The sequence below is a fragment of the Nelusetta ayraudi genome, unplaced genomic scaffold, assembly GCF_046127955.1.
Source record: "Nelusetta ayraudi isolate G7.1 ecotype Tasmania unplaced genomic scaffold, CSIRO-AGI_Nayr_v1 ptg000082l, whole genome shotgun sequence".
In the NCBI taxonomy this organism is placed as follows: domain Eukaryota; kingdom Metazoa; phylum Chordata; class Actinopteri; order Tetraodontiformes; family Monacanthidae; genus Nelusetta; species Nelusetta ayraudi.
In genome coordinates, this window is record NW_027466132.1 from 1,707,970 (window position 1) to 1,728,895 (window position 20,926).

The following is a 20,926-nucleotide window of genomic DNA, read 5'->3' on the forward strand; positions in this document are numbered from 1 at the left end:
CATTCCTACCACATCCCTTCAATTATCTGCCCATGGCCGACCAATTATGCCGCTTGGTAATCAGAGACCTCAAGCTCACACTTCTCAGATTTCTTCAGACATTTTCATTTGTTGAATCCTTTGGCGTCCGTTTACAAGGTGCCCAATTCTATGTGTGGATTCCTGCAGAGCCAATTTAGAGATGGGATTTAATGGTAGCAGCAGCGGCCACGTGTGAGGTGTTTTCATGAGTTTCATCAGAGCCGGATTTCCACGTTAGAACAAGGGCAGCAAGAGAAGATTTCTCTGCACTGAGGTAATTTGTCCACTTTGAATCTGACGCAGACAGCTTTCACCCAATAATACTGCCCTTTTCTTTTTACCAGATGGAACTTGGAAATCAACCCAGCACTTTTTGGGAAAAATTCCACCCGTATTTGTACAGCAAAATCTTTTGTCGACAAGCGGAATAATAATTGGCAACCTTTCTCTTGACTCAACACACTTTAAGTCTCGTTCATCAAGCCCAGCCACTGCTCAGCTCGCCATTAGCTGAGTGGGAGACATGAATCGTCCTGCTTCAATTAAAAAAAGAAAGAAACTGAAATCAGTTTTGCTGCGATAATGACCCTAAGTTCTAATGGAGCAGGACCGGCGGAGCTATGCTAACGATCATTGATCTTTTCCAACTGTGGATGTCACTGTAAAAACCGGCTCCTCCCACGGTTACATAATCCCTTTTGGAACGAGCCAGCGGCTGGAGACATCTTTTCCCCACTTTGCTCTGTAATTTGTTGGGATTTTTTTTTGTGGGCTGATCGATATCTCAAGTTTCTCATCAAGCTGTTATCATCCATCAGATACGTAGAGAAGATGCTGTGAAGGGAGGAATGGATGAGAGAAAGTGTGTGAGAGAGAGAGAGAGAGAGAGCGAGAAGGAGAGAACGGGTTTTGTGGGTTGGGGTCTTTCTTTTGTGGATAGAGGGGGGATTGTCACCTTGGTCACACAATTCAGTACCTAACTCGATTAATGTGTTAATCTGTGCGAGATTGTTGGAGGCAACACACACACGGATCTGCTTTTGCGATCACTTTTGTGTATGTGTGTGTGCGTGTGTGTGTGTGTGTGTGTGTGTGTGTGTGTGTGTGTGGGTTGAATGCATCCAAAGCTTCCAGCGTCCGCAGGTAGAAGGACAGCCGACCTTTTCCCGCCCCCGTCCAAAGATCCCTTCCAAACATGCCAGCCCGCCAAACATTTAATTGGTTTTTCGACGGTAAATCTCAGGAGTGTCGACAAAGAAAAAAAAAGAAAATGTCAAGTCCACAGTGCTGCTGCTCCAGAGACCAGGGAGCTCCCTCCAAGTATTTCCTGCCCAAAAGACCCGAGCAAATAAAGAGTGGAAAACACTTTTTCTCCTCTTCCTTTTGCTTTTCGCTGGAAAGGAAAAAGTCTTGAACCAACAGGTGTTGTTGCTACGTTTCGCCGGTGCTTTCACAGTCCGCGCTTTCCGCCAGAAGCTGTGTATCATTTTGTCTTCGAACGACTGCTGCCCTCAACTGATTCTCCCACGAGAGGTTTAGTGGCCAACAGACTGAACGTTCCGTTTGCTCCGAGTCCGACACACAGCCGAGCCAGACACGCTGACGACGGGCAACATGTTCACTTTGCGACAATCGCTGTCTGCTGAGTTTCCTTCCAGATTCATGCAAAGTGGAAACCCGGCCAAATTTGTTTCCTCTCACTATTCTCAAAGACGTCTGAGGATTCCTTCCTTCCTTCCTTCCTTCCTTCCTTCCTTCCTTCCTTCCTTCCGTCCTTCCTTCATGGAATGATTTAATCTGCTTGGTGATGTAATGTAAAGCAGTTACTGGCTATCGCGACTGGCGGGCGTTTAACCGGATATAATGATATCATGGCCACTGCCGGTAAAGACTCGGCCTTTATGTTCGCTCTGTATTGATTCTAATTGTCTTCAGGGTTCATCCACATACTCTCACTGTAATGCGAAGCAGTTTGTAATTACCTTCATCGTGGTTGTCTGGGGCCTGGGTTTAAAATAATGATAATATTAATGAAATAAAGATATAAAAGGGTGTGGATGGCCGGGGTGGATTTCTGTTTTGACTAATCCAAATCCAGATTTACCGCTTTACAGTGTCGGAGATTAAAAATCAACAAGATTATGTCTGGGCCGCCTGTTGTGCAAAGCGTCTGTGGTGATACAAACAGTTTATGTGTGTCTTTGAGCTCCAGTGACTCTGACTGGAGTGGATAAAACAGCCCGAAACGTGACCAATGGCAACATGTTTTGGGTTTTTTTCATGATAAATTTCCTTGGATTTGGCTGATAGGTCATTGTCTAACTTTGGGAACTTTTTTTTTCCCTCACAACTTTTCAAAGCAGGTAACAAGTCAACACTTTCTTCTTTTTTATTAGTTTTTTTCTCCGCCCTTCTCTCTTTTTTTGGTAATGAACGCTCGGTTGCCAAGCGGCATGTCCTCCGTCTAGACACATCCCCCTGGTCTTCCATTAGAGTCCTAGACAGGCTAATTAAACTTTGGGGTGCCACAGGGTTCTCACTTGTCTGCTGCGACTGCAGCGGACTGATTATCATCTTTTTATCGGAGATCGCGCCGCCACCGAATCAAAGGTAATCAGACACGGAGCGCCGGGCCGACTCCTCTCATCGCGCGGCGTCAGTAACGGGGCCGCACGCTCGGACAGTTGGCTTGGAGAGAGGCGGTCGAATCAAATGGCCAGTTGAATATTGCTAAACGTCCGGGGGCCTTGTTGAAGCATTCGGTAATCCCTCATTGGCAGATCAGCGATGGGTGGACCCGCACGCGGTCCAGGTCCAGGCAGGCCGATCTGTGTGGTGACTGTTGGGCCTGGCAGATGGTGGGAGGATGTCGGGACAGCAGGCTCTCCGTGTGACGTCGCAGTCCGCTGACGGCAAAGTGGCTCAGTTGTGAACTGAGAATGAATTCTAATCATTATTAGTTTGTGGCACTTTCAGGAAGACATTTGCTTCAATTGTAGCGAGAATTTGAGTTAGCGTTCTCCGTGGACTAAAACTGTTTTGCTCTCTGTGTGTGCGTCACCTGGTTTTTCCTTTTGTTTGTGTTTTTTTTTTTTTTGCCTGAATGAACCGCAATCAAGGATGCTTGAGGTGGAGAAGCCGTGAGGGAGTCACGCTCATCCCAAGGCTGAAAGAACTTTAATTAAAAGGCGGAGGTGAAAATATTTTCTTTTGAATAAATAAATGAATAAAAAAAACCAATGTGCCTTAAATTATGCGTGATATTGGTTTGAAGCCACTGAGTCACATGGCGAGAAAGCTAATGGAGGTGAAAGAAAAGTTCAAGCATTAAATAGTGACGCAGCAAAGACGGAAAAACACACAGCAGCATCTCACGCATCTTCTTCCTCTTCTTCTTCCTTTCCATTTTATTACTGCCACCTTTTGACCCTTATAAAAAGCTTCACTTTATTGTCACTGCCGCCTGCTCACTTCCTGTCTCTGTCTAGATCAGCAGGATGAGACGGAGCAGCCCGGGCTCTTCAGCCTCACTATTAATTCATGGCCGTCTGACGCTGTGCAGCCTCTCTCTCTCTCTCTCTCTCTCTCTCTCTCTCTCTCTCTCTCTCTCTCTCTCTCTCTCTTTCTCTCTCTCCCTCTCTTCACCCAGTGCCAGCCTCTCCTCCTCCTCCTCCATCCCCTGCAGGAATGTCCTCCTTTAAACACCGTCACTTCTGCTCAGAATTATTTAAGACGTGGCCAAGGCCTGGAATCTGCTCACTGTCCCGATCGGTATATATGAAGCCAGGCGGGTGGGAATGTTTTTGTCAGGATGGATGGAAGGGCTGTGAGAACTTTTGGAAAGTACACGGCATGAATGGAAAGAGCCGGAGGGAGAGGACATACGCCGCCTCCTCCTCCTCCTCCTCCTCCTCACAGTAGCGGCAGTAGCGCTGGGCTGGCAGAGCCTCGGCTGCCCGGAAGGCTGCGCCGTGCCAACAGGGACTTGTATGAATTATTTACTCTTGGACCCTGTTGTGGGCGTTTTTGGCCTGCGGGGCCTCCTTCCCCCAGGGGCCCCCTGGTTCTAGCAGAGCCCTCGCAGGGTGCCGAAGGAAGGACTCGGGGTTGAAAGTGGCCCGGACGTGCAGAGTGCACTGATGGGGGAGCGGAGGGGGGGGGGTAGCAGCTGAGAGAGTGAGACGGCAGTTTATGTTTTAAATGAAATCTTGACGTGCCCGGGTTCTTTTTAAGAGGTTGAGTATGTCATTGCATGAAATCATGGGTGATTTTATTTTTCAGGACTCTGCTTTTATACGTTTCCCACATTGACGATGAAAGAGATTTAAAGGTCCAATATTATGGGAGATTCACTTTACTAATGTATTAAAAAAAAATAATGTGTCTCTAGCTGCATTGCAAGGGACCTATAATGAGAAAAGTCTGCTTTGTGTTTCCTGCTCAACTTTTTAGAAAGTGCAAAAGTTTAGTTTAGAAAGTGCAAAATGGTGCTTTTCAGGGGGGAAAAAGGCCCCTTTGTGATGTCACGGAGGGCACAGGTTGCCTCTCTCTTTGTTCGCAGAACAGCAGCCATGGCATGCAACATGGGGTCTGTAGCCGTTAATTGCCTCATCAGTGGTTGTTTACCTTCCTGGTGAGTTCAGGGTCACTGACAGCAGGTGGAAACCGGAGGTTGCACGGAAACGTGTCTATTTCCTCCCTGTCTCCTTGTTTTTGTTTTTTTTGTTTTTTTTTGCTATTACCCCCCCGCTCCCTCCCTTACACCAGCCTAGTTTAGCAACGTTTCAGTGGGCAGAGATGCATCTGTGCCTTTCTCGATGCCAGCAAAACATGCACGTGTAGAGAACCTCTGAGCTTTTTCCCCTCCACATTCACAGTCTGCTCAGGTCTCAGGCGGCGCAAAGAAGAGCTCCGTTACGTCTGCAGCATAATTACTGTGGTTATGTACTTTTTTTTTTCTTCCTGGTGACTGGCTCGCAGCTTTTAGTGCCGACGCCCAGAGATTGCCACTTGATGGGCAGCTTTAACAGAATGGGGCCCATCCAATTGATGAGAGTGACTCACAGACGGTGGGTCAGAGTCATGACCAGAATGCCTGTGACACGCTGAGACGGAGGAAGTGCTGCTTAGCGACGCTGTATTTTTAGCTCGTGCAGTAACAGGTTTTCAGATTGTTTCTTTAGTTTCCAATCAGAGGTTTTTCTTTTGAGCCTTTCCAAGTACATTTTGGTTTTTGTGGATGTTAAATCCGGTCCTGTACTCCAAAAACTGCAGCAGATGTTGCAGCAGAAATCATCACACTTGCGACCGGGCGGCTTGTTTTCAACCTCACAGTCACATCTTGGCCCACTCCCACGCAGCGCCTCGCTGGGATTCGATTGCCTTGACGCAGATATTTGCACTGCGACCGGCCGAACAGGTGCATCTCATAATACAGCCAGTGGGATCTGCAGCGCAGTGTTTGGTTTAATTAGCGACGTCGCTGTTTTCCAGGGTTTCAAGTGCCGAGCTGGTGAGTCAGAAGAGTTTTTTTTCTCCCTCCTCTGCCATGGTGTATCTGAGGTCAGCCACTTCCTGTCAGCGACTCTGCCTTCCTGTCGGCCCCCAGTGCGGGCTCAGCTCAGCCAGCCGGAAGAGTGCGTGCCAGCTAGGCCGCTTCCACCTCATCAAGCTCACCCCTTTTGCCCCCGTCTGCCTCTCCGTCCCTCCTTCACAATGATTCACACACAGCGTGAGTCGTCCTCTCCACTCGTTTTTTTTTTTTTTTCTTCCCTTCCCTCCCTCCCTTCTTCTGCTCATCCTCTTGACCGTGAGTCTCGGGGGACGCACAGATCTACCTGCTGGCCAGCGCCCACGTGAGCACTCACAGACGTACGAACACATGTTTAATTTACCGCCGGGTTTTGGCCTACGAAAAAAAAACTCATGCCCTTTTAGATTTTGTATTCCCAAAAAGGTGCGTCAGGAGAGGACAGAGACTTTTCTGTATAATTATGCTAATGTCCTGCCCTCAGAGCTTTTACATTCCCTCTTAATCTACGCCGGCAGTCTGATTTCCTCCGGGTGTCTTATCTCCCGCCTTCCTGAGAAATACCACCGAAATGGGTCTGCAGCCCTTTTCATTTTTCAACAACCCCCCCCAAAAAAAAAAAGAAAAACAAGCCTGCGTGGACACGACGTGCACTTCAAGTGCCATTCATCCACTTAGGGGAAGCAGCGAGCAGCCGCAATGAATGTATTAAATTTCAAAATCGTTCCGTTCCAATCCAATTCAATTCAGTGAGTCGTATCTTTTTCCAAACCGCTTAAGGTCAATTGATGGACGTCTTTGCCACGCAAGCGCCTTTGTGACGAGCTGTTGTTAAGGAAATGTCTGATGAGTGGTTCCACCACTGTTTCCTCATTCTGTTCACCCTCAATCACACACTGAGAGCGGATCTTTCTTTCTTTTTGACTTTCTGTTTTGTTCTTCCGCATTCAACCTGCTCCTCATCAATTTGGTCATTCTAGATCCTTCTAGATTAGATTAGAGATTTATTGACATTATGCTCCGTCTGCAGTTTTGCCATACAGGCGCTTATGTTATACTCACTGTATTTTTACACTGACTCAGTGAAACGCACAAGAATTTAGCTTGTACAAATGGCTACATTTTTAATTACATTATTCTTATTTACATTATATAAATTACTAAAATAATGTGTAAAAAATATTCTAGATGATGGCTTGAATGTCTGACAATCAAGGAGGTTCAAGGCAAATTGAAATATACTCAATTGAAATTTGAGTCTCCGACACAGACTTCCACTTCCTGTCATGAAAACCATCAGCGCTGCCTTTGACCTCCCACTTACCGTACACATGGAAATAGGTCCCTGTCAGTCTAAGTTATCGCTGGCATTTCCCTAGCGTTACGAGCGCCGCTCCGTCAGCCGCTCCAGGGGTTAATGAAACGGCCCCTCGCTGAAGAGCCGCGACGAGGAATTTCCGGGTTCGCGCCGGCCGTCGGCTTCCTCCCACGCGCCCCTCCCCCACCCACCCAGCTGTAGCTTTGATGCGCGACCGGCCCCCGACGGTGCATCGCAGTCGAGGAACATGCGGAGGTGGAGAGCTAATGACGATCCGGAGCTCAGCTCTTAATCAGCTGGTCTAATCTTCTGCTCTGGTCTAATCTTTTCCCACTCTGCCTCGGCTTTCTCGCGCAGCCTCTGCATCCTTGGACTGTCGAACTGAGCCCATCGTCCGCTCCACCCGTGGACAATTGGAGGGATCAGAGGAGGAGGAAGGTTGATCTTAGTGTGTCGGCAATCATGTGATGGAGGCTCTGGTGGGATTTTGTAATTCACCGAACCCATTGTGAGAGAATTCCATCTGGTGCCGGAAGACTTGACATCTGTCTGGAAGAATCCATCAAACATAGTGCTGAAATCTCACTTTTATGAGGGGCAAAGCCTCCCTTGGAGCTGGTTTCTAGTGGCTCGCCGGTGCAGTTCCACACCAGCACACACACGCTGAGTCTCATCTTGTGCTCAGTCTGCGGACAGACGAGTGATGACTCTCTGACCTTTCTGCTCCACAGTCTTGTGGGCCAATCCTCAGCCTGGTGATAGCACGGCGGCGGCCGACGCCCTCTGACACTCGAGCGCTTCGCTAAATTATGACCCTGCGGGAGAACCGTGATAAAAAAAAAAAAAGAAAGAAAGGAAAAAGAAATGGACAGAAGCGGGAGGAAGCTGGACGAGGGAGAGATAAAGAGAGAGAGAGAGAGAGAGACGGATGCCCTCCACCTGGATATCAAAGCTCCGCCTCCTGATCTCCTCACCGCCTCGCACTCTCCCACCGCGCTCGCTCCAAGTCCTTTGATCGTCTTCACAATGCGGCTGTTTTGTGCGTCTCCGTGTTTGTGCCAAAGGGGGCCCTCCAGGGTTCATCTTCCTGCACACACACACACACACACACACACCCACACACACACACGAGTCTCACCCAAATCAGCAGGGTGGCATCCAGTCGGCGGCTTTGGGGAATATGAAACAGCAGAGCCGGACAAGGCGACCGTATGAAAGGCAGCAGAATCAAAAAGGCTCTTTGATCAGCGCAGAAGCTTTATAGCCAAACTTCACAGTGCCGCCCCGTGGCAGAGACGCTCCCTCCATTAGTCCCCGCTGTGACATATATGTATGTGCGTGTGTGTGTGTGTGTCTAACGTAATAGATGTTGTGGTCTTCCTTGCTTCTTTTTGTGTCTTTTTAAGCCTCGTCATCGATCCATCGCCTGTGGAACCAGCTCCCGAAAACGTGCTTTAAAGGCTCCAGAGGCAGCGCAGAGAAAACATCGACTGCGGGATAATTTGATTACAGAAATAGATGAGAACAGCCTTTAAATCCAGGAGCAACTGGAGGCATCCTTATAATTGCAGGGTTTATTCATTGTCTGCGTTGGGTTTTTTGTTTTTTTTTCTGTGCGCGTGTGTGTGCGTGTGTGTGTGTGTGTGTGTGTGTGTGTGTGTGTGTGTGTGTGTGTGTGTGTGTGTCCCTTGTGTGCAGTCATCTGGAAGATAAGCAAGGTCGTTTGTTGGAAAGCGCTTTGCCGAGAAGACGATGCCTTTTTTTTCTTTTCCTGCTGGATCAATGTTTCCGTGTTTGTTGGCTTTTTTTTCCCCAGCCTTTGTGTGTGCGTGTGTGTGAGCGCACACGCACGTGCGTGTGTGTACGTTGCGATACGGCTAATGTTTAAAACATGCTCTGCAGATGCAGCCTGACCTTCTTAAATAAATGACTGCATCGCCCGCAGAGTCGGCGTGGCTTAGAATTAGCTCTGGGCGAAACACTCTGTTGACTTGAAATTCTTACTCATGTCCATGAACCACTGAGCCTGTCACACACACACACACACACACACACGCATCACTGGAAAAATGTTAGCTCGAGTCTGTTTACACACTTGGCTGAATGCAAATGGCCAAAACGCTCCTCTGCCTGCCATTTATGCGGCAGAATAAGAGCATCAGCCTCCTCCCGGTGGATGTCCTGTAATAACCCTCTCAATGCCCGGGGCGTTATTAGTTCACCCGCCGGCTGCTCCGTCTTAGCTACGGAAGGCTATCCGGGAAGCGGGAGGATCGGCGCCCTGTCCGCGGCCAAGCCTCGCGTCCTGTTGGTCCTCCTCTGAATGCTGATGGGGAGAGTCGGCGGTGGGGATTTTGAAAATTCCTCACGCTTGTGACTTTTACGCCGCACCTGTGGGCTTTTCCCCGAGCTTCCGAGGTCTCTAATTGGGTGTTATGTAAGTTGACAAGGTACCGTGGAGAAGCGCGAGGTTCAATTAAACAATCGGGGGGATTTAATCCTGAACCTTGCACTGGTGCGGCTGGGTGGTTGTGGTTGGTGGGGGCTGGGAGGATGGGATTCCAATTCTGGAGTTCGGAAAACTGATATTGAAACGCTCTTATCTCCAAACTAGAAGCAGGGAGGTTTGTGGTGCGAGATGCCCCCTTACAAAACCACGGAGGATGATGAGCAATAAAAAGGGAAAGGGGTCGCCGTGAGGTCGGCTGCGGCTACACGCGGGACTGCAGCTAAAAGGATTAGCGTGGATGCTACAGGAGAGGCGGCTTTCACCACAACTGGAAGGCGCTTCCGCATTGAAGGACTAGAACTGGTGGAGAAGATGTTTCTCCTCTCCAGCAAGAATTTTTCACCACAGTTTGTGACCAGTGACGTGAAAAAGAGATCGTAAGCTTCTTCTCCTCCTCTGTCAAATAATGGGTCGAGCTGTCACCAACTAAAACCATGAAATGTATTATTAACAAAATGTATCAAAAAGAACAGCAAACATGCCATCACATCCGCCTGCAACCTCCTCTGAAGCTGCTTTGCAAGAAAATGTAGCTGTGAGTAGCGAGAGGCTGCGCAGCCTGGCGGGGTCGTCTGGAGTGCAGCCGTCGCGCCGCTCGATTAAAAAAAAAAAAAAAACCCACATACGAATATTTCTCACTTTCTTTTTTTGCCCCTCAGCGCACCATCTTCACACTGTGTGTCTTCTGAGATTCGGCTTGTCGAGGCGAGATAAAAGGGGACAAAACTGTCACGCCGGCTGCGGCGCTAGCGACGCCTTTCGCTCAAAGTGTCCAGCGCTCACTTAGCAAAGCTCTGGCACCAGATCCATTGCCTCCCCAGCTAGTTTTTTTTTTTTTTTTTTTTTTTTTGCTTCTTTTAAACAACATGACAGGTTCCCACACTCCAGCGTGGCCAAACCTCATTTGCTTTTCTTACTTTTCGCAGGTGAAGTCGCGCTAACATCTGCCGCCGTGCGCACGCGAGGCCGTGATTAAAGGCGGGCGAGCGCTCGGCAGTCAACTTGCCATCAATCATTCATATTGGCATTTGCTTTGATCCGGGGGTCGGTCTGCCTGCGTGCTGGTTGGTTTGCGTGCGCCGAGGTCAAACCTCCTTTTTTCACAGCATAGTTGGCAGCGTTTGTGCTCCCGCGTCGCGGATGTGTGTGTGTGTGTGTGTGTGTGTGTGTGTGTGTGTGTGTGTGTGTGTGTGTGTGTGTGTGTGTGTGTGTGTGTGTGTGTGTCGAATGTTTATCTGCAGGCGCCGCGCTGCAGGTTTAACGAGCTGGGGTGTTACACTAACTTCGCCCTCACCCCTTCCCCTTTTGCCCGGCCCGGCCCAGTGTGACGCGGCTTTTAAGTGAACAACTGGTACCAGGGCTTCTGTGACACGGTGACGCGGGAACAGGAAGTCTTATTTCCTCTGACGGCGGCTGCACCTGAATCCTGTCGAGCGCGCCTGGTTGACGCACTCCAGCTGCTCGCGCGCGGTGACGCACGCCTGAATAGACGCAGTCACAAGCTGTGTTGTTTTTTGTTTGGAACGTTGCGTCAGAGAGGCGACGGAACTCGCGAAATTCAAATGAAGTCGTGTCGTTGCGATGAAAGGTTTCAAATGCAGTCGGAGGAAGGAAAATAATGCGCTGAATAATTTGTTCACGTTCATTCACGTGGCGACTGTTTGCGCTGATGAGATCCTTCCGATTTTGTCGCACATTTTTTTTTTTATCTCCCGAAACTGTGTAATGAAAACAATATGCTCCTCATTTTCATTCATGAAAAAATATTTTATTCATGCTTCCACCCCCCCAAATATCATCTCGCCAAGTCGCAATCTACTGCCAGGGCTAGCATAGTTTATCTGCTCCGACAGCTGAAAACACTGGCATTGAAATGGAGAAGGAGACCAGGCTGCAAACGCACAGTCGAGCCACATCGCTGGTTCTTTTGACGGAACCTCCTCCCTTCTTCTCTTCCCGACACTGCCGAGGGGAACCGGCCTGACAAACTGGTCAGGAAGTGTGTGTCAGTGATGGAGAGGGCGGTGGACTGAGAGGTTCAGGAGGTCTTTCATTCTGGCAGCAATAAGACTGCACAACGGATCTTGCTAATGTGTGCTTAATTGTATTGATATCTATCTATCTATCTATCTATCTATCTATCTATCTATCTATCTACCTATCTATCTCACTTCTGCTCCGCTGTGATGTCTGACGCTCCTCCAGCGGCTGCGTTCTAAGTGGCCAGAGTTCCCTTCAGAGGTCGGCGCCAACACTACCTTGCCAGCAGATGAGCTGTGTGTTTTGGCCAGTACCCACAATATAGCGCCAGAGTGCTATCAGAGCGCATTGACGCGGGAGCGCTTTATGATATGAAATATCTATCTCGCTGTCGTCTCCCGGAGGCTTTTCGTCTTCTGCGGTCTGCCAGATTGAAGAAAAAAAAAAAGTCTCTCCTCTCAAAGGCTACTCTGACGCAGTGTGTTTTAGCAAATTGGAAGTGGCTCTCCGCGCTTTGATTGATGTGGCCGGTGGCCCTCCCGGCGCTTAAATAGACAGTGATTGATTCCTATTCAAATCAGCACTTTGCACTTCCATTGATTGGCAGTCGAGCCAGGGAATTGTGTAATCCCAACCTGATGCCAGGAGAGAATTACTACGGAACGTTAGCCGAGCGCTGATCCTCAGCGTCGGTGCAGCCAGCTGCGTAGTAAAGCGCCAGGTAAGGGCCTGTAAGTGGTTTGATGTGTATTCTGAATTATCCATCCATCCGTTTTCCATCGCCGCTTCCCCTGCACTCACGGTGCAGGAGCAGAACCTTGCAAGACGTGTTGAAAGGCAAAGTTTTTTTGTTTTGGTCCCCATGCTGTTCATGCATTGGAAAATGGGCGTGGCAAATAAATCTTGTGGCAAAGTGTGGCATTCATCCAACTCCGCGGCTGGTAGTGCCAGGGGCGTTTGCCATCGTTCTTGTGAAGCGATGAAAAACCAGCAGCAGGTCTGCGAGGAGCAGTGAGGGATGGAAAAAAAAAAGTGGGGGGGCGGGGGGGGGGGGGGGGGGGCAATTTTTGCGAAAATGACTTTGCCGTCATTCGGGTGCATAACAGCAAAAGATTAAAATGGCGTTCTGTCACGGGTGTCGACTTCTCTTTATTTCAGTGTGCAACATGCCTGCACAACCATCTGCCTGCTGGTCTGCACCCAAAATAATCTACTCTCTTTACTGGAGATCTGAAAGGCTTAAATTCCCTTTCCTTAAATTTCCTGGTGGAGAAGCTCCGCCTCGGACTAATAACAGGGGCCGCTTTTAAACTGCGCAGTCTAATTGTGGGGTACCAGGGACATGTAGAGGACATTTATCATTGTGACACAGAACACAAAGGCCTTTATTTGATTGGTTAAATTTGTCAGCCTTCATTTGCTTTCGCAGCAAAAAAAAAAAAAAAAATCCTTTACAGAGCCCTTCTTTTTTGTTATTGTTGTGCTAATTAAGCCGGAGCAATCATTTTGTACGCTGCTGGAGTACCGAGCCGCAGAAGAGAGAGAGAACGAGATCATTGTTATTCTCGCGTCGCGCCTCAGGGCCATTGTAGTTTGTAATTTTATATGATTTGCACCACCAACAAGACGCTTAAATGTATATTTGCTTGACTTTGTTCAACCCCCCACCAACCCTCTTTTAAATCAGTGGTTTCATTTAGATTTTCTCCACCGTTGCCGCCTCTAAAATTCTAAAAGTGCCGGCAGGTTGCTCCTTTTTAATGCTGCGTTCCTCAGTGGACTTGTAGAATGTGAAAAGGCACTGATGCAGGTCCCAACGCCCCCAGTCAGGTGCTCAAGAGGGCTCAGTTTTCTAGAGATCTACAGAGGTTTTCCCTTATTTATTTTTTGCTTTATTTTTTGTTGCCCCGAAAAAAAAAAAATCCTTAAATTGGTAAAATGTGGCTTATATGCTTTAAATTTAATCCTGTTATTTTTTTTTCACTGTTAAAATCGCGCTGAATGTAAATCCAGATTTAGGCTTTGTCTGCAGATTGGCACACGCGCTCTGCCGTGATCCTGTTTTTGTTCAGCAATAACAAACCTTGATTTATCCTCTTGGGATCTTTTCATCTTAACGAACCGCTGAGGTTATTTAATTAACGTCTCTTTTTCTTTTCAATCAAATTTTCTTACAATAGCTCCCATTTTGTGTGTGCATTCACTTCACCTATAAACGTTTGAAACCATCATCAGTGACGGGGTTGCTGCGGGATCTGCCGCTTCTTTGGCACCTGGCCTCGGTCCTCACACTCTGATGCAGACCACTGACCTCTCATTCATCACACAAAGACCGACCAGGTGCTAGCGACCGAATGTTGGCAGCCTCCATCGGTTCAGGTTTGCGCATTCAGGCGGCAGTATTTCGGGGAACGGTCTGGTGCAGACTCATTCCTGCACCGTGCAGCGTTTCGTTGTTTTAGTTACTCAGTTTAACCCGCGGCCGGACGTTTTGTTTGAGCTCACGTTGCATTTAATTGTGGCTCATTGTTGCAAACAGGTGTCTAGGTTTACAACGGGCACATCAGGTGCTGGCCTGTAGAAAGTGCTCCTTACACCTTCGCTTTAAAGTAATTACAGTCATTCGCTCAAGAGTATTTTCTGAAGCAGTTGTCTGACTAATCAAGTGTTTTCCAGCAAAAACTTAGAAAACACCAATTAACAGCTGTAGAAAAATGATCACCATGGAGTCTGAGGCATTGAACAACAACTAGTTACTCTTGCCATCATGGGTCAGGAACCATACAAATAGTTTTAAGGTAGATAAAACACATTCTGTGGCTGGAGAAAGACGGTGGAAACGGGAAACGTAACCATTTTTGGTGCCCCATGTTTGAGGTTTTCTCTTATTTTCCATCCCGGTCTTGTTTTCGTCCCCCTCTCCCAGGAGGCCAAGCTGCGAGAGCTCCTGGACGTCAGCACGCTGGCAGGCAAGATGGAGAACAGGATGCTGACGGTGGTGAGCGGCCCCGACATGGTGAACATCACCTATCTGAACTTCATGGCCTTCCAGGAGGAGACAGCTAAGGTAAATACTCCGCACAAGAGCACTGCCAGAGCAGCGATAGCGTTTTTCGGACAGTGTGCAGACTTCATGGGAGTTATGATACATTTTGTTTCCTTTTCTCTGCTCATTATATTGAGGAAATGTGGGGGGATACCGCTGCATACGTACCGCATATATATAAGGCCAATTTATTCAGAAGACGTAGCAGCACCGAGGCGGCGGTTCAACCTGTGCGTTTGTCTTGTCACTTCCCGCAGGAATGGGCTGAGGAGCTGTTTAACCTTGCATCCAACCTCCTGGTGCAGAACATGTCCAGGGAGGACTGCCTGGAGAAAGCGTAGGTCCATCCCTTCACACACACACACACACACACACACACACACACTCGCACATTGTAATGCCAACAAAGCTCACCGTAAATGAGACAACCAGGTCTGCTAGACACGATATAGGCACCCGTCTCCTATATTTTGCATGGCAGCGAAAAGGCAAATAATACCTTTTTTGTTGTGAGAAACACAAAGATGGGCATGGACACCACTGTGCTTCCCATACAAAGGCCTACATTCACATTGGAGGAGTGTCTTTCGCAACCACATGAGGCTGCCTGGGGGGTTGAGCCTATACTGAGGCCACTGCACCTTGCACCTCCAAATGATTAAACACACACACACACACACTCACACACACACACGCGCATGCACACACACAGCTGCCAGCGTGCAAGGTTCCTGATCTTCACATTTCGACAGGCTTAGCTGCGTGCGCGCCCGTGCATTTATGTGGAGTTTCAGCCAGTCGTGTTCGCCGCGCGGACGGTTCGGTGACAAGAGCCGGTGGCGCGGCAGGTTTTGTCGACGTTTTGTTGACATGGGCTGAGGACGCGGTTCAGAATATGGCAAGAGGACTCGCCGCCGTCCTGTTCACGCCAGTTACGTAAATCACACCCGGACGGCAGCCAGTCGCCGATGCGCAACAGCCCTTTGTCCGGAGAGACGGCTATTATCATCATCAATCAGCCCCGCAGCACTCCTGACCCCGTGTAATAACCGTGCATAACGGCTCGCAGCAGCCGCGCTGCCTATCGATCCGAGCGGAGCCCCGCAACACTGATCCGCGCGGCTCGCGGCCAGATTTATGCTAGCGCCGTGTGACTGCGAAACTCCCACCGAGCGCGTGAGCGTGAGAGAGAGAAGAAAAAAATAATCTAGATCTGAATTAAGAGATTAAGCCGAACCCTCCTCCCCGCCCCCCACTCGCTGACAACTCCCAGACCATCTCGTGTTTATCTGTTAGAAGAGGGAGAAGAATAAAACGAGCCGTTATCGGCGCGGCCTGGGAGAAACCTCATTGACTTATGAGACAATAAAAGTGGCCATCGACCACACAGTGCTGCGTGATTCGGCCTAAATTGAACCGAGTGTGGTTGTCGTCGTTGTTGTTGTTGTGCGCCGCTTACCTACAAACAAGGCAATCCGTTGTCAGTCACGCAACACCTAATGTGGTGTGAATGGGACTCATCCAGGTAATGGTCTCCTCCGCGACACGAGGTTAATTCTCCGCGCCAGCTCAAACAAGCTGCGGCTCATTTGTATTTTTCTAATGTTGGCGAAGGTAATGGCAATGCCCACAGCTGCGGCAACTCCCTGGATCATGGATCAGGACATTGCGCAATGCAGTCACTTGTGTGGTGATGTAATGTCTTCAGTCTGGACAGACAGAAAAATGAAACACGACTCCATCAATGATTGAATAACATGCCGAAGCTCGTGCTATGTGACCTGGTTTGCTTGCTAGTAAACTGGCATAATGCGGACTTCCGCCTATACTTGCTTCTGATTAGTTTGGATTAGGGTTATGCTTCGAGTGAGGTAGCAGCAAGTAGTAAGAGCCAACCTTTGCTGAAGTGGGTTGCTAAAAAACAAAACCATTTAAAAAAAAAAAAAAAGTGAATTTTTCTGTTTTTTAAATGATTTTTTTCTGTTAGCTACGCCATGTCCGGTGGTAGCCCTCTCAAATCACACACTGCATTTGTGTGGACGCAGCGTCACGCACTTATGTACTGAAAAACTAAATCATACACTACATGTGGTCGCTCATTTCAAATCGCAGCCCTTTGCCATTATGTCCTAAAATCTTTAAAACATAATGCTAATTTCCATTTAGCCAGGAACTGCTACTACTGTGCGTGAGCTGCAGCCTGTCTGCTGCGCTGCGACAAACAACCACAGAGCTATATTTTTAACTTATGCTGGAATGACGTGTGTCTTATAAAGAGCAGTGATTTACCAGTTGCTCCTCTGTCATCATGCCACGCCAGAGATCTGCCCAAAGTGCCAGTTCTTCAGCGGGGGAGTGCGGAGGCAGGCATAGAAAGAGAAAGCTAAATTGAAAAGGAGACAGGTGTGAGTCGGCTGTTTTCCTCCAGCCGTGCTGCTAAATAATACAGGCGGTTGTAAAAACGGGCGAGGGCTGCCTTCTCTCCTTTCTCCTGCCGTTAACTCTCCCCTCTGGTCTCTCCCTGTGAAGAAATGAAGCCAGGATTACTTAATGATGACGGCTCAGTCTTTCTCCCAACACGCACTGCTTTTCACATGAAGGGTTAACAAAAGGTCCACCACAGCCCTTTTAACTATTACAGTCATCTGTGACTTTGCCCATAGCGGCCGGTCTGCCCTATGAAGTGGACACCGTAATGGATATTAATTATTAGCCAGAAGCCACTTTAAACCCAGCCTGTAATAATGGCTCCTGTTGCAGTGAAGCTATTTATAACCCAGGTTGCTGCTGCTGCTGCTGCTGCTGCTGCTGCTGCTGCTGCTGCTGCTGCATGGCTAGCCTCCAGCGCAAGACTTCCAGAAATTAGCCGCAACAAGCCACTGGCCAATATTAAAAAGGTTCTCGTACGCGCGGCCGCTTTCCCGGGGGGTCCTAACCGAGACACATGTTCATATTTCTTATAAGTTTTTATAGGATTTCACACTCATAAATAGACATGGAATATTAAAATCCCAGTGTGTCTATTGCTCACACGGACAAGTCGCTGATTCTGCGTGTGTCTGTGCGCTCTGCTCCATGCAGATACACTCGGCTGAAGCTGCAGCTTAACCCCGAAGGACGAATCCCCGTCAAGAAGTAAGTCCTGCCTCATTCTCCCCCTGCTCCCCACTTCAGTCATGTGCAGCCCCGCAGTGTGCACACTCTCAGTCTGTCTCTTCTTTCTACTTTCACTCATGTAGCGTTGTCACCATGTCACTCATCATTTTCTGGAGCCTGATTAATATGGATGGATATCAGACTGTCACAGACCACATCTCCCATCATGCCGTGCTGGGAATGTCTAATGTTTGCTGCTCTTGTGGCCTTTTGCTGGAAGACATCTTATTCTTACTCCAACACAACCATGCATGCTGCCCAGTTTTTCTAAATGAACCTTGATTCAGATAAATGTCTCATTTTCTTTTTTTTTCATTTGATCCTGCCTGCCAGTTCAAAATATAATATTACCGTGCAGACTGATCACACAGTATAAACACATCTGTTATGTAAAGGCCTTTTAATATGCAGGATGCTGTCACCGGATGTTTTTGTCACCATGTTTTGGTCCAAAAACATGATAGCGGTCGATGCAATATTACAAATACATGAATAGAAAAACTACAATATCCTCCAACCAGGGCACGCTACGATGAAACTACCACAAATATATAAATAAAAGTGCACAATTTCCCAGTGCTGATGCGCACGAGACAAGCTGAAGTCGGCCAATAGTACCCGCTGGTTTCAAACATGCGCTTCACTGAGTTTTGCCATTTCTCGGGACTTTAAAAGCCGCCATCAGCGAGCTCGAGCGATAACCTCCGTCAGAGCCGTGGAGGAAAAGCAGCGGGTGTCAGTGCGGAGGCAAACCCCTCGGTGTTTAGGGAATCAACCCCGCGGCTGGGACAACCTGTCACCCTGAGTAATGTCAGCTTGACTCGGCTCTGCCCCGCCTGAGCGTGCGGCCCGGTGCCGCGGACGTGCTCGGCCATACCTCCGCGTGTAATTAAAACAACGCACGGCCGAGAGCGGCGGAGCTAAACAGTCGGTGGCGGCCGCGGCTGCAGCGGGACGACGGCGGTAAATCTTGTTTTATGTGTATACGCCGGGATTATCGGAGGAGACAAGCAGCTCGGCGGTGCGCGGCCGCTGCGTCGCTCGCTGTCTCTCTCTGCACTCAGCGTGAGTGATGAGGCGCGTGGTCAAAGAAAAGCAGCGCGTCTCTGGAGATTCCAGAGACACAAAACAAATCAGAGGCAGAGCGGCGTCTGAAAAATGTGGCGTTGCAGAGGCCAGAAACAGGATTTCTGCCTTGAAGGCTTGAAGGTCTATGATTCTTTTTTTTCTTTTTCTTTTTATGAACAGCTGTGTGTAGCCAATACATGGATGTATTTATGGATATTTACAGCAGGCTAGCCAAGCAGGGTCGCGGAAAAGTGAGATGAGCAAAGCAGAGCTGGTGCTGCAAAGAAAGTCAATGAAGACAGCCGTGTGTGCATGCTAAAAACAAAACAGGCTGGGAATTGGCCCTTTGTGATGTCACTGTGAAGTTCATGAAAACAAGTGCAAGGTGTCTTCACTCAGGATCCTCAAAACACGATAAAATCACGACTTTATCCTTGAGATGACAGTTAAACCTCCTTTCAAATGGGTGTTTTGTTTGGTTTGCTGTCATTAAGGTGCAATGTTTGTCTTGCTTCCCCTCCTGCAGCATCTTCAGGATTTTCTCCGCAGACAGGAAGCGCGTGGAGACGGCGCTGGAGAGCTGCAACCTTCCTTCTGGCCGAGTAGGACGCCACAGAACACTCGCACTACCCGACTGTTATCACCTCCTCGTTTTCACTCCCTGTGCTCAACCCTTTATTCTGCCCCTCGTTTTATTCTCACTTCACACTCCATCATTTCACCCATCATCATTCAGATCATCTTCTCAATCCTGAAGTCAGATTCTGTCCGTCGCTTCTGGTTGGATTCTCTATTTTCCGGATGCCTGCCCGACTCGCCAGTTAAACTTGATTTATCCGTTCGCCGGCGGCATGAATGGACCAAGCGGGAGCAATAGAGTATGAGAAGGCTGGTAGCGCGCTCGCTGTATCTTTTGGCCCTGTCGAGCCACGACTGCAGGGGCGCTGCGCCCTCGTGCACCGAGGCATAAAAAGTCCCCCAGCACGGCAAACAAGCTCCATGCATAATGGCTGGAGCAAATATTTGCATGTTTGGAGGCAGGAAAAAAAGACAAGGGGGAAAAAAAGTCACAAGCATATGCTACGATGTATGCACACACAGTTAGGGTTTTTTTTTTTTCGCGCAGACACTCTGTCGGAGGCTGCAGGTAAACAGACCTCGGAGCAATCTACGGCTGATTAGCGGCGGGCGCCGGAGCAACGTGGTGCCGTCCGCACCTCCGCTGGGACCCGCCGCCGCTGCTCCGGCGCGCTGGTAATTACAGCTAAACGACGGCACCGCTAATCCCTCCGACGCGCGGAGGGAGCAGCAGCAGCAGCAGCAGCAGCAGCAGCAGCAGCAGCAGCTCCCTCCAAGGTCTCTCGGAGTGAGTCACTGACAGATGGGCCTGACCTGCGTGTCTCACCCTCTGCTGCGCCTCCTGCCTCCTCTTCTCATCTCCTCCCACCTCTCCGAGAGCGAGCGCTGGCTCGCTGCTGCCCTGCGTCTCGCTGACGCGGCGCGATCACACTCTGCCCTCCGCTTGCTAGGACTTTACCGCACCTGTTTGGCCCTGATAGCTCTATAAAAATCAGTTTTTTGTTGTTGTTGTTTTGCATTTAGTGTCCTTACTCATCATTCCACCCACTTGCACTAAACCTGTGTGTACATTATTGTGTCGAGCTCTTGGCTCGTGGCTGGTCCGCCGTGTCGTTTTGTGTGACCCATGAGAGCTTGAAGACGTTTAATTGTCTCGATATTAAAGTTGCTTCTGGCTCCGAGCCATACATGGACCATAAACTCTTATCTCCCTCAGTGCATTTGGATTTTTGTGACCCAATTGTACTTTGTCGAAATTTTAGAATTATCGCTTTTATTTTGCGAAACACTGTCATGGAAACGCAGCGAGAGTCACAACCGGGCCTTCGAAGGGAACCATGTCGTGATGAGTTTGACAGCTGCTCTCGTCCTCCTCCGCAGAGCGACTCCATCCCCCAAGAGGATTTCACCCCGGAGGTCTACAACATGTTCCTGAGCAACATCTGCCCTCGGTCAGAGCTGGACCACATCTTCTCCGAAGTGTAAGACACATAAATGTCTGGGATGAAAGTTCTGCTGAGGCATCAGGGGCCTGTGTGACCAATTGAAAGTCGTAGCTCCTCACAAGAGTTGGGTGAGATGGTGTACGAAGCCGGGAGGGTTTGACTGAACGATTCAGTCAAATACGCTCGCATATGAAATGTCTTTTAATCAAATCTCATAATCTCGTCAGCGCTACATTTAATCCTCGGCGCCGTTTTGTGCTCGGGCTTCTCTCCC

At 48.9% G+C, this 20,926-nt stretch overlaps 1 protein-coding gene across 2 annotated transcripts in view; it reads left to right on the plus strand.

The window, feature by feature from the left end:
* plcb1l (phospholipase C beta 1-like) overlaps positions 1–20,926 on the plus strand; it is a 91,674-nt gene that overhangs the window by 35,499 nt on the left and 35,249 nt on the right. For both annotated transcript variants that reach the window (XR_012928894.1, XM_076044753.1), the window contains exons 4-8: positions 14,285–14,425; positions 14,662–14,741; positions 17,486–17,539; positions 19,155–19,230; positions 20,588–20,688. Coding sequence is in view for 1 of the 2 variants with exons in the window: in XM_076044753.1 (XP_075900868.1) it covers positions 14,285–14,425; positions 14,662–14,741; positions 17,486–17,539; positions 19,155–19,230; positions 20,588–20,688 (452 nt within the window). In the remaining variant the exon portion in view is untranslated. The remainder of the gene's footprint in view (positions 1–14,284; positions 14,426–14,661; positions 14,742–17,485; positions 17,540–19,154; positions 19,231–20,587; positions 20,689–20,926) is intronic.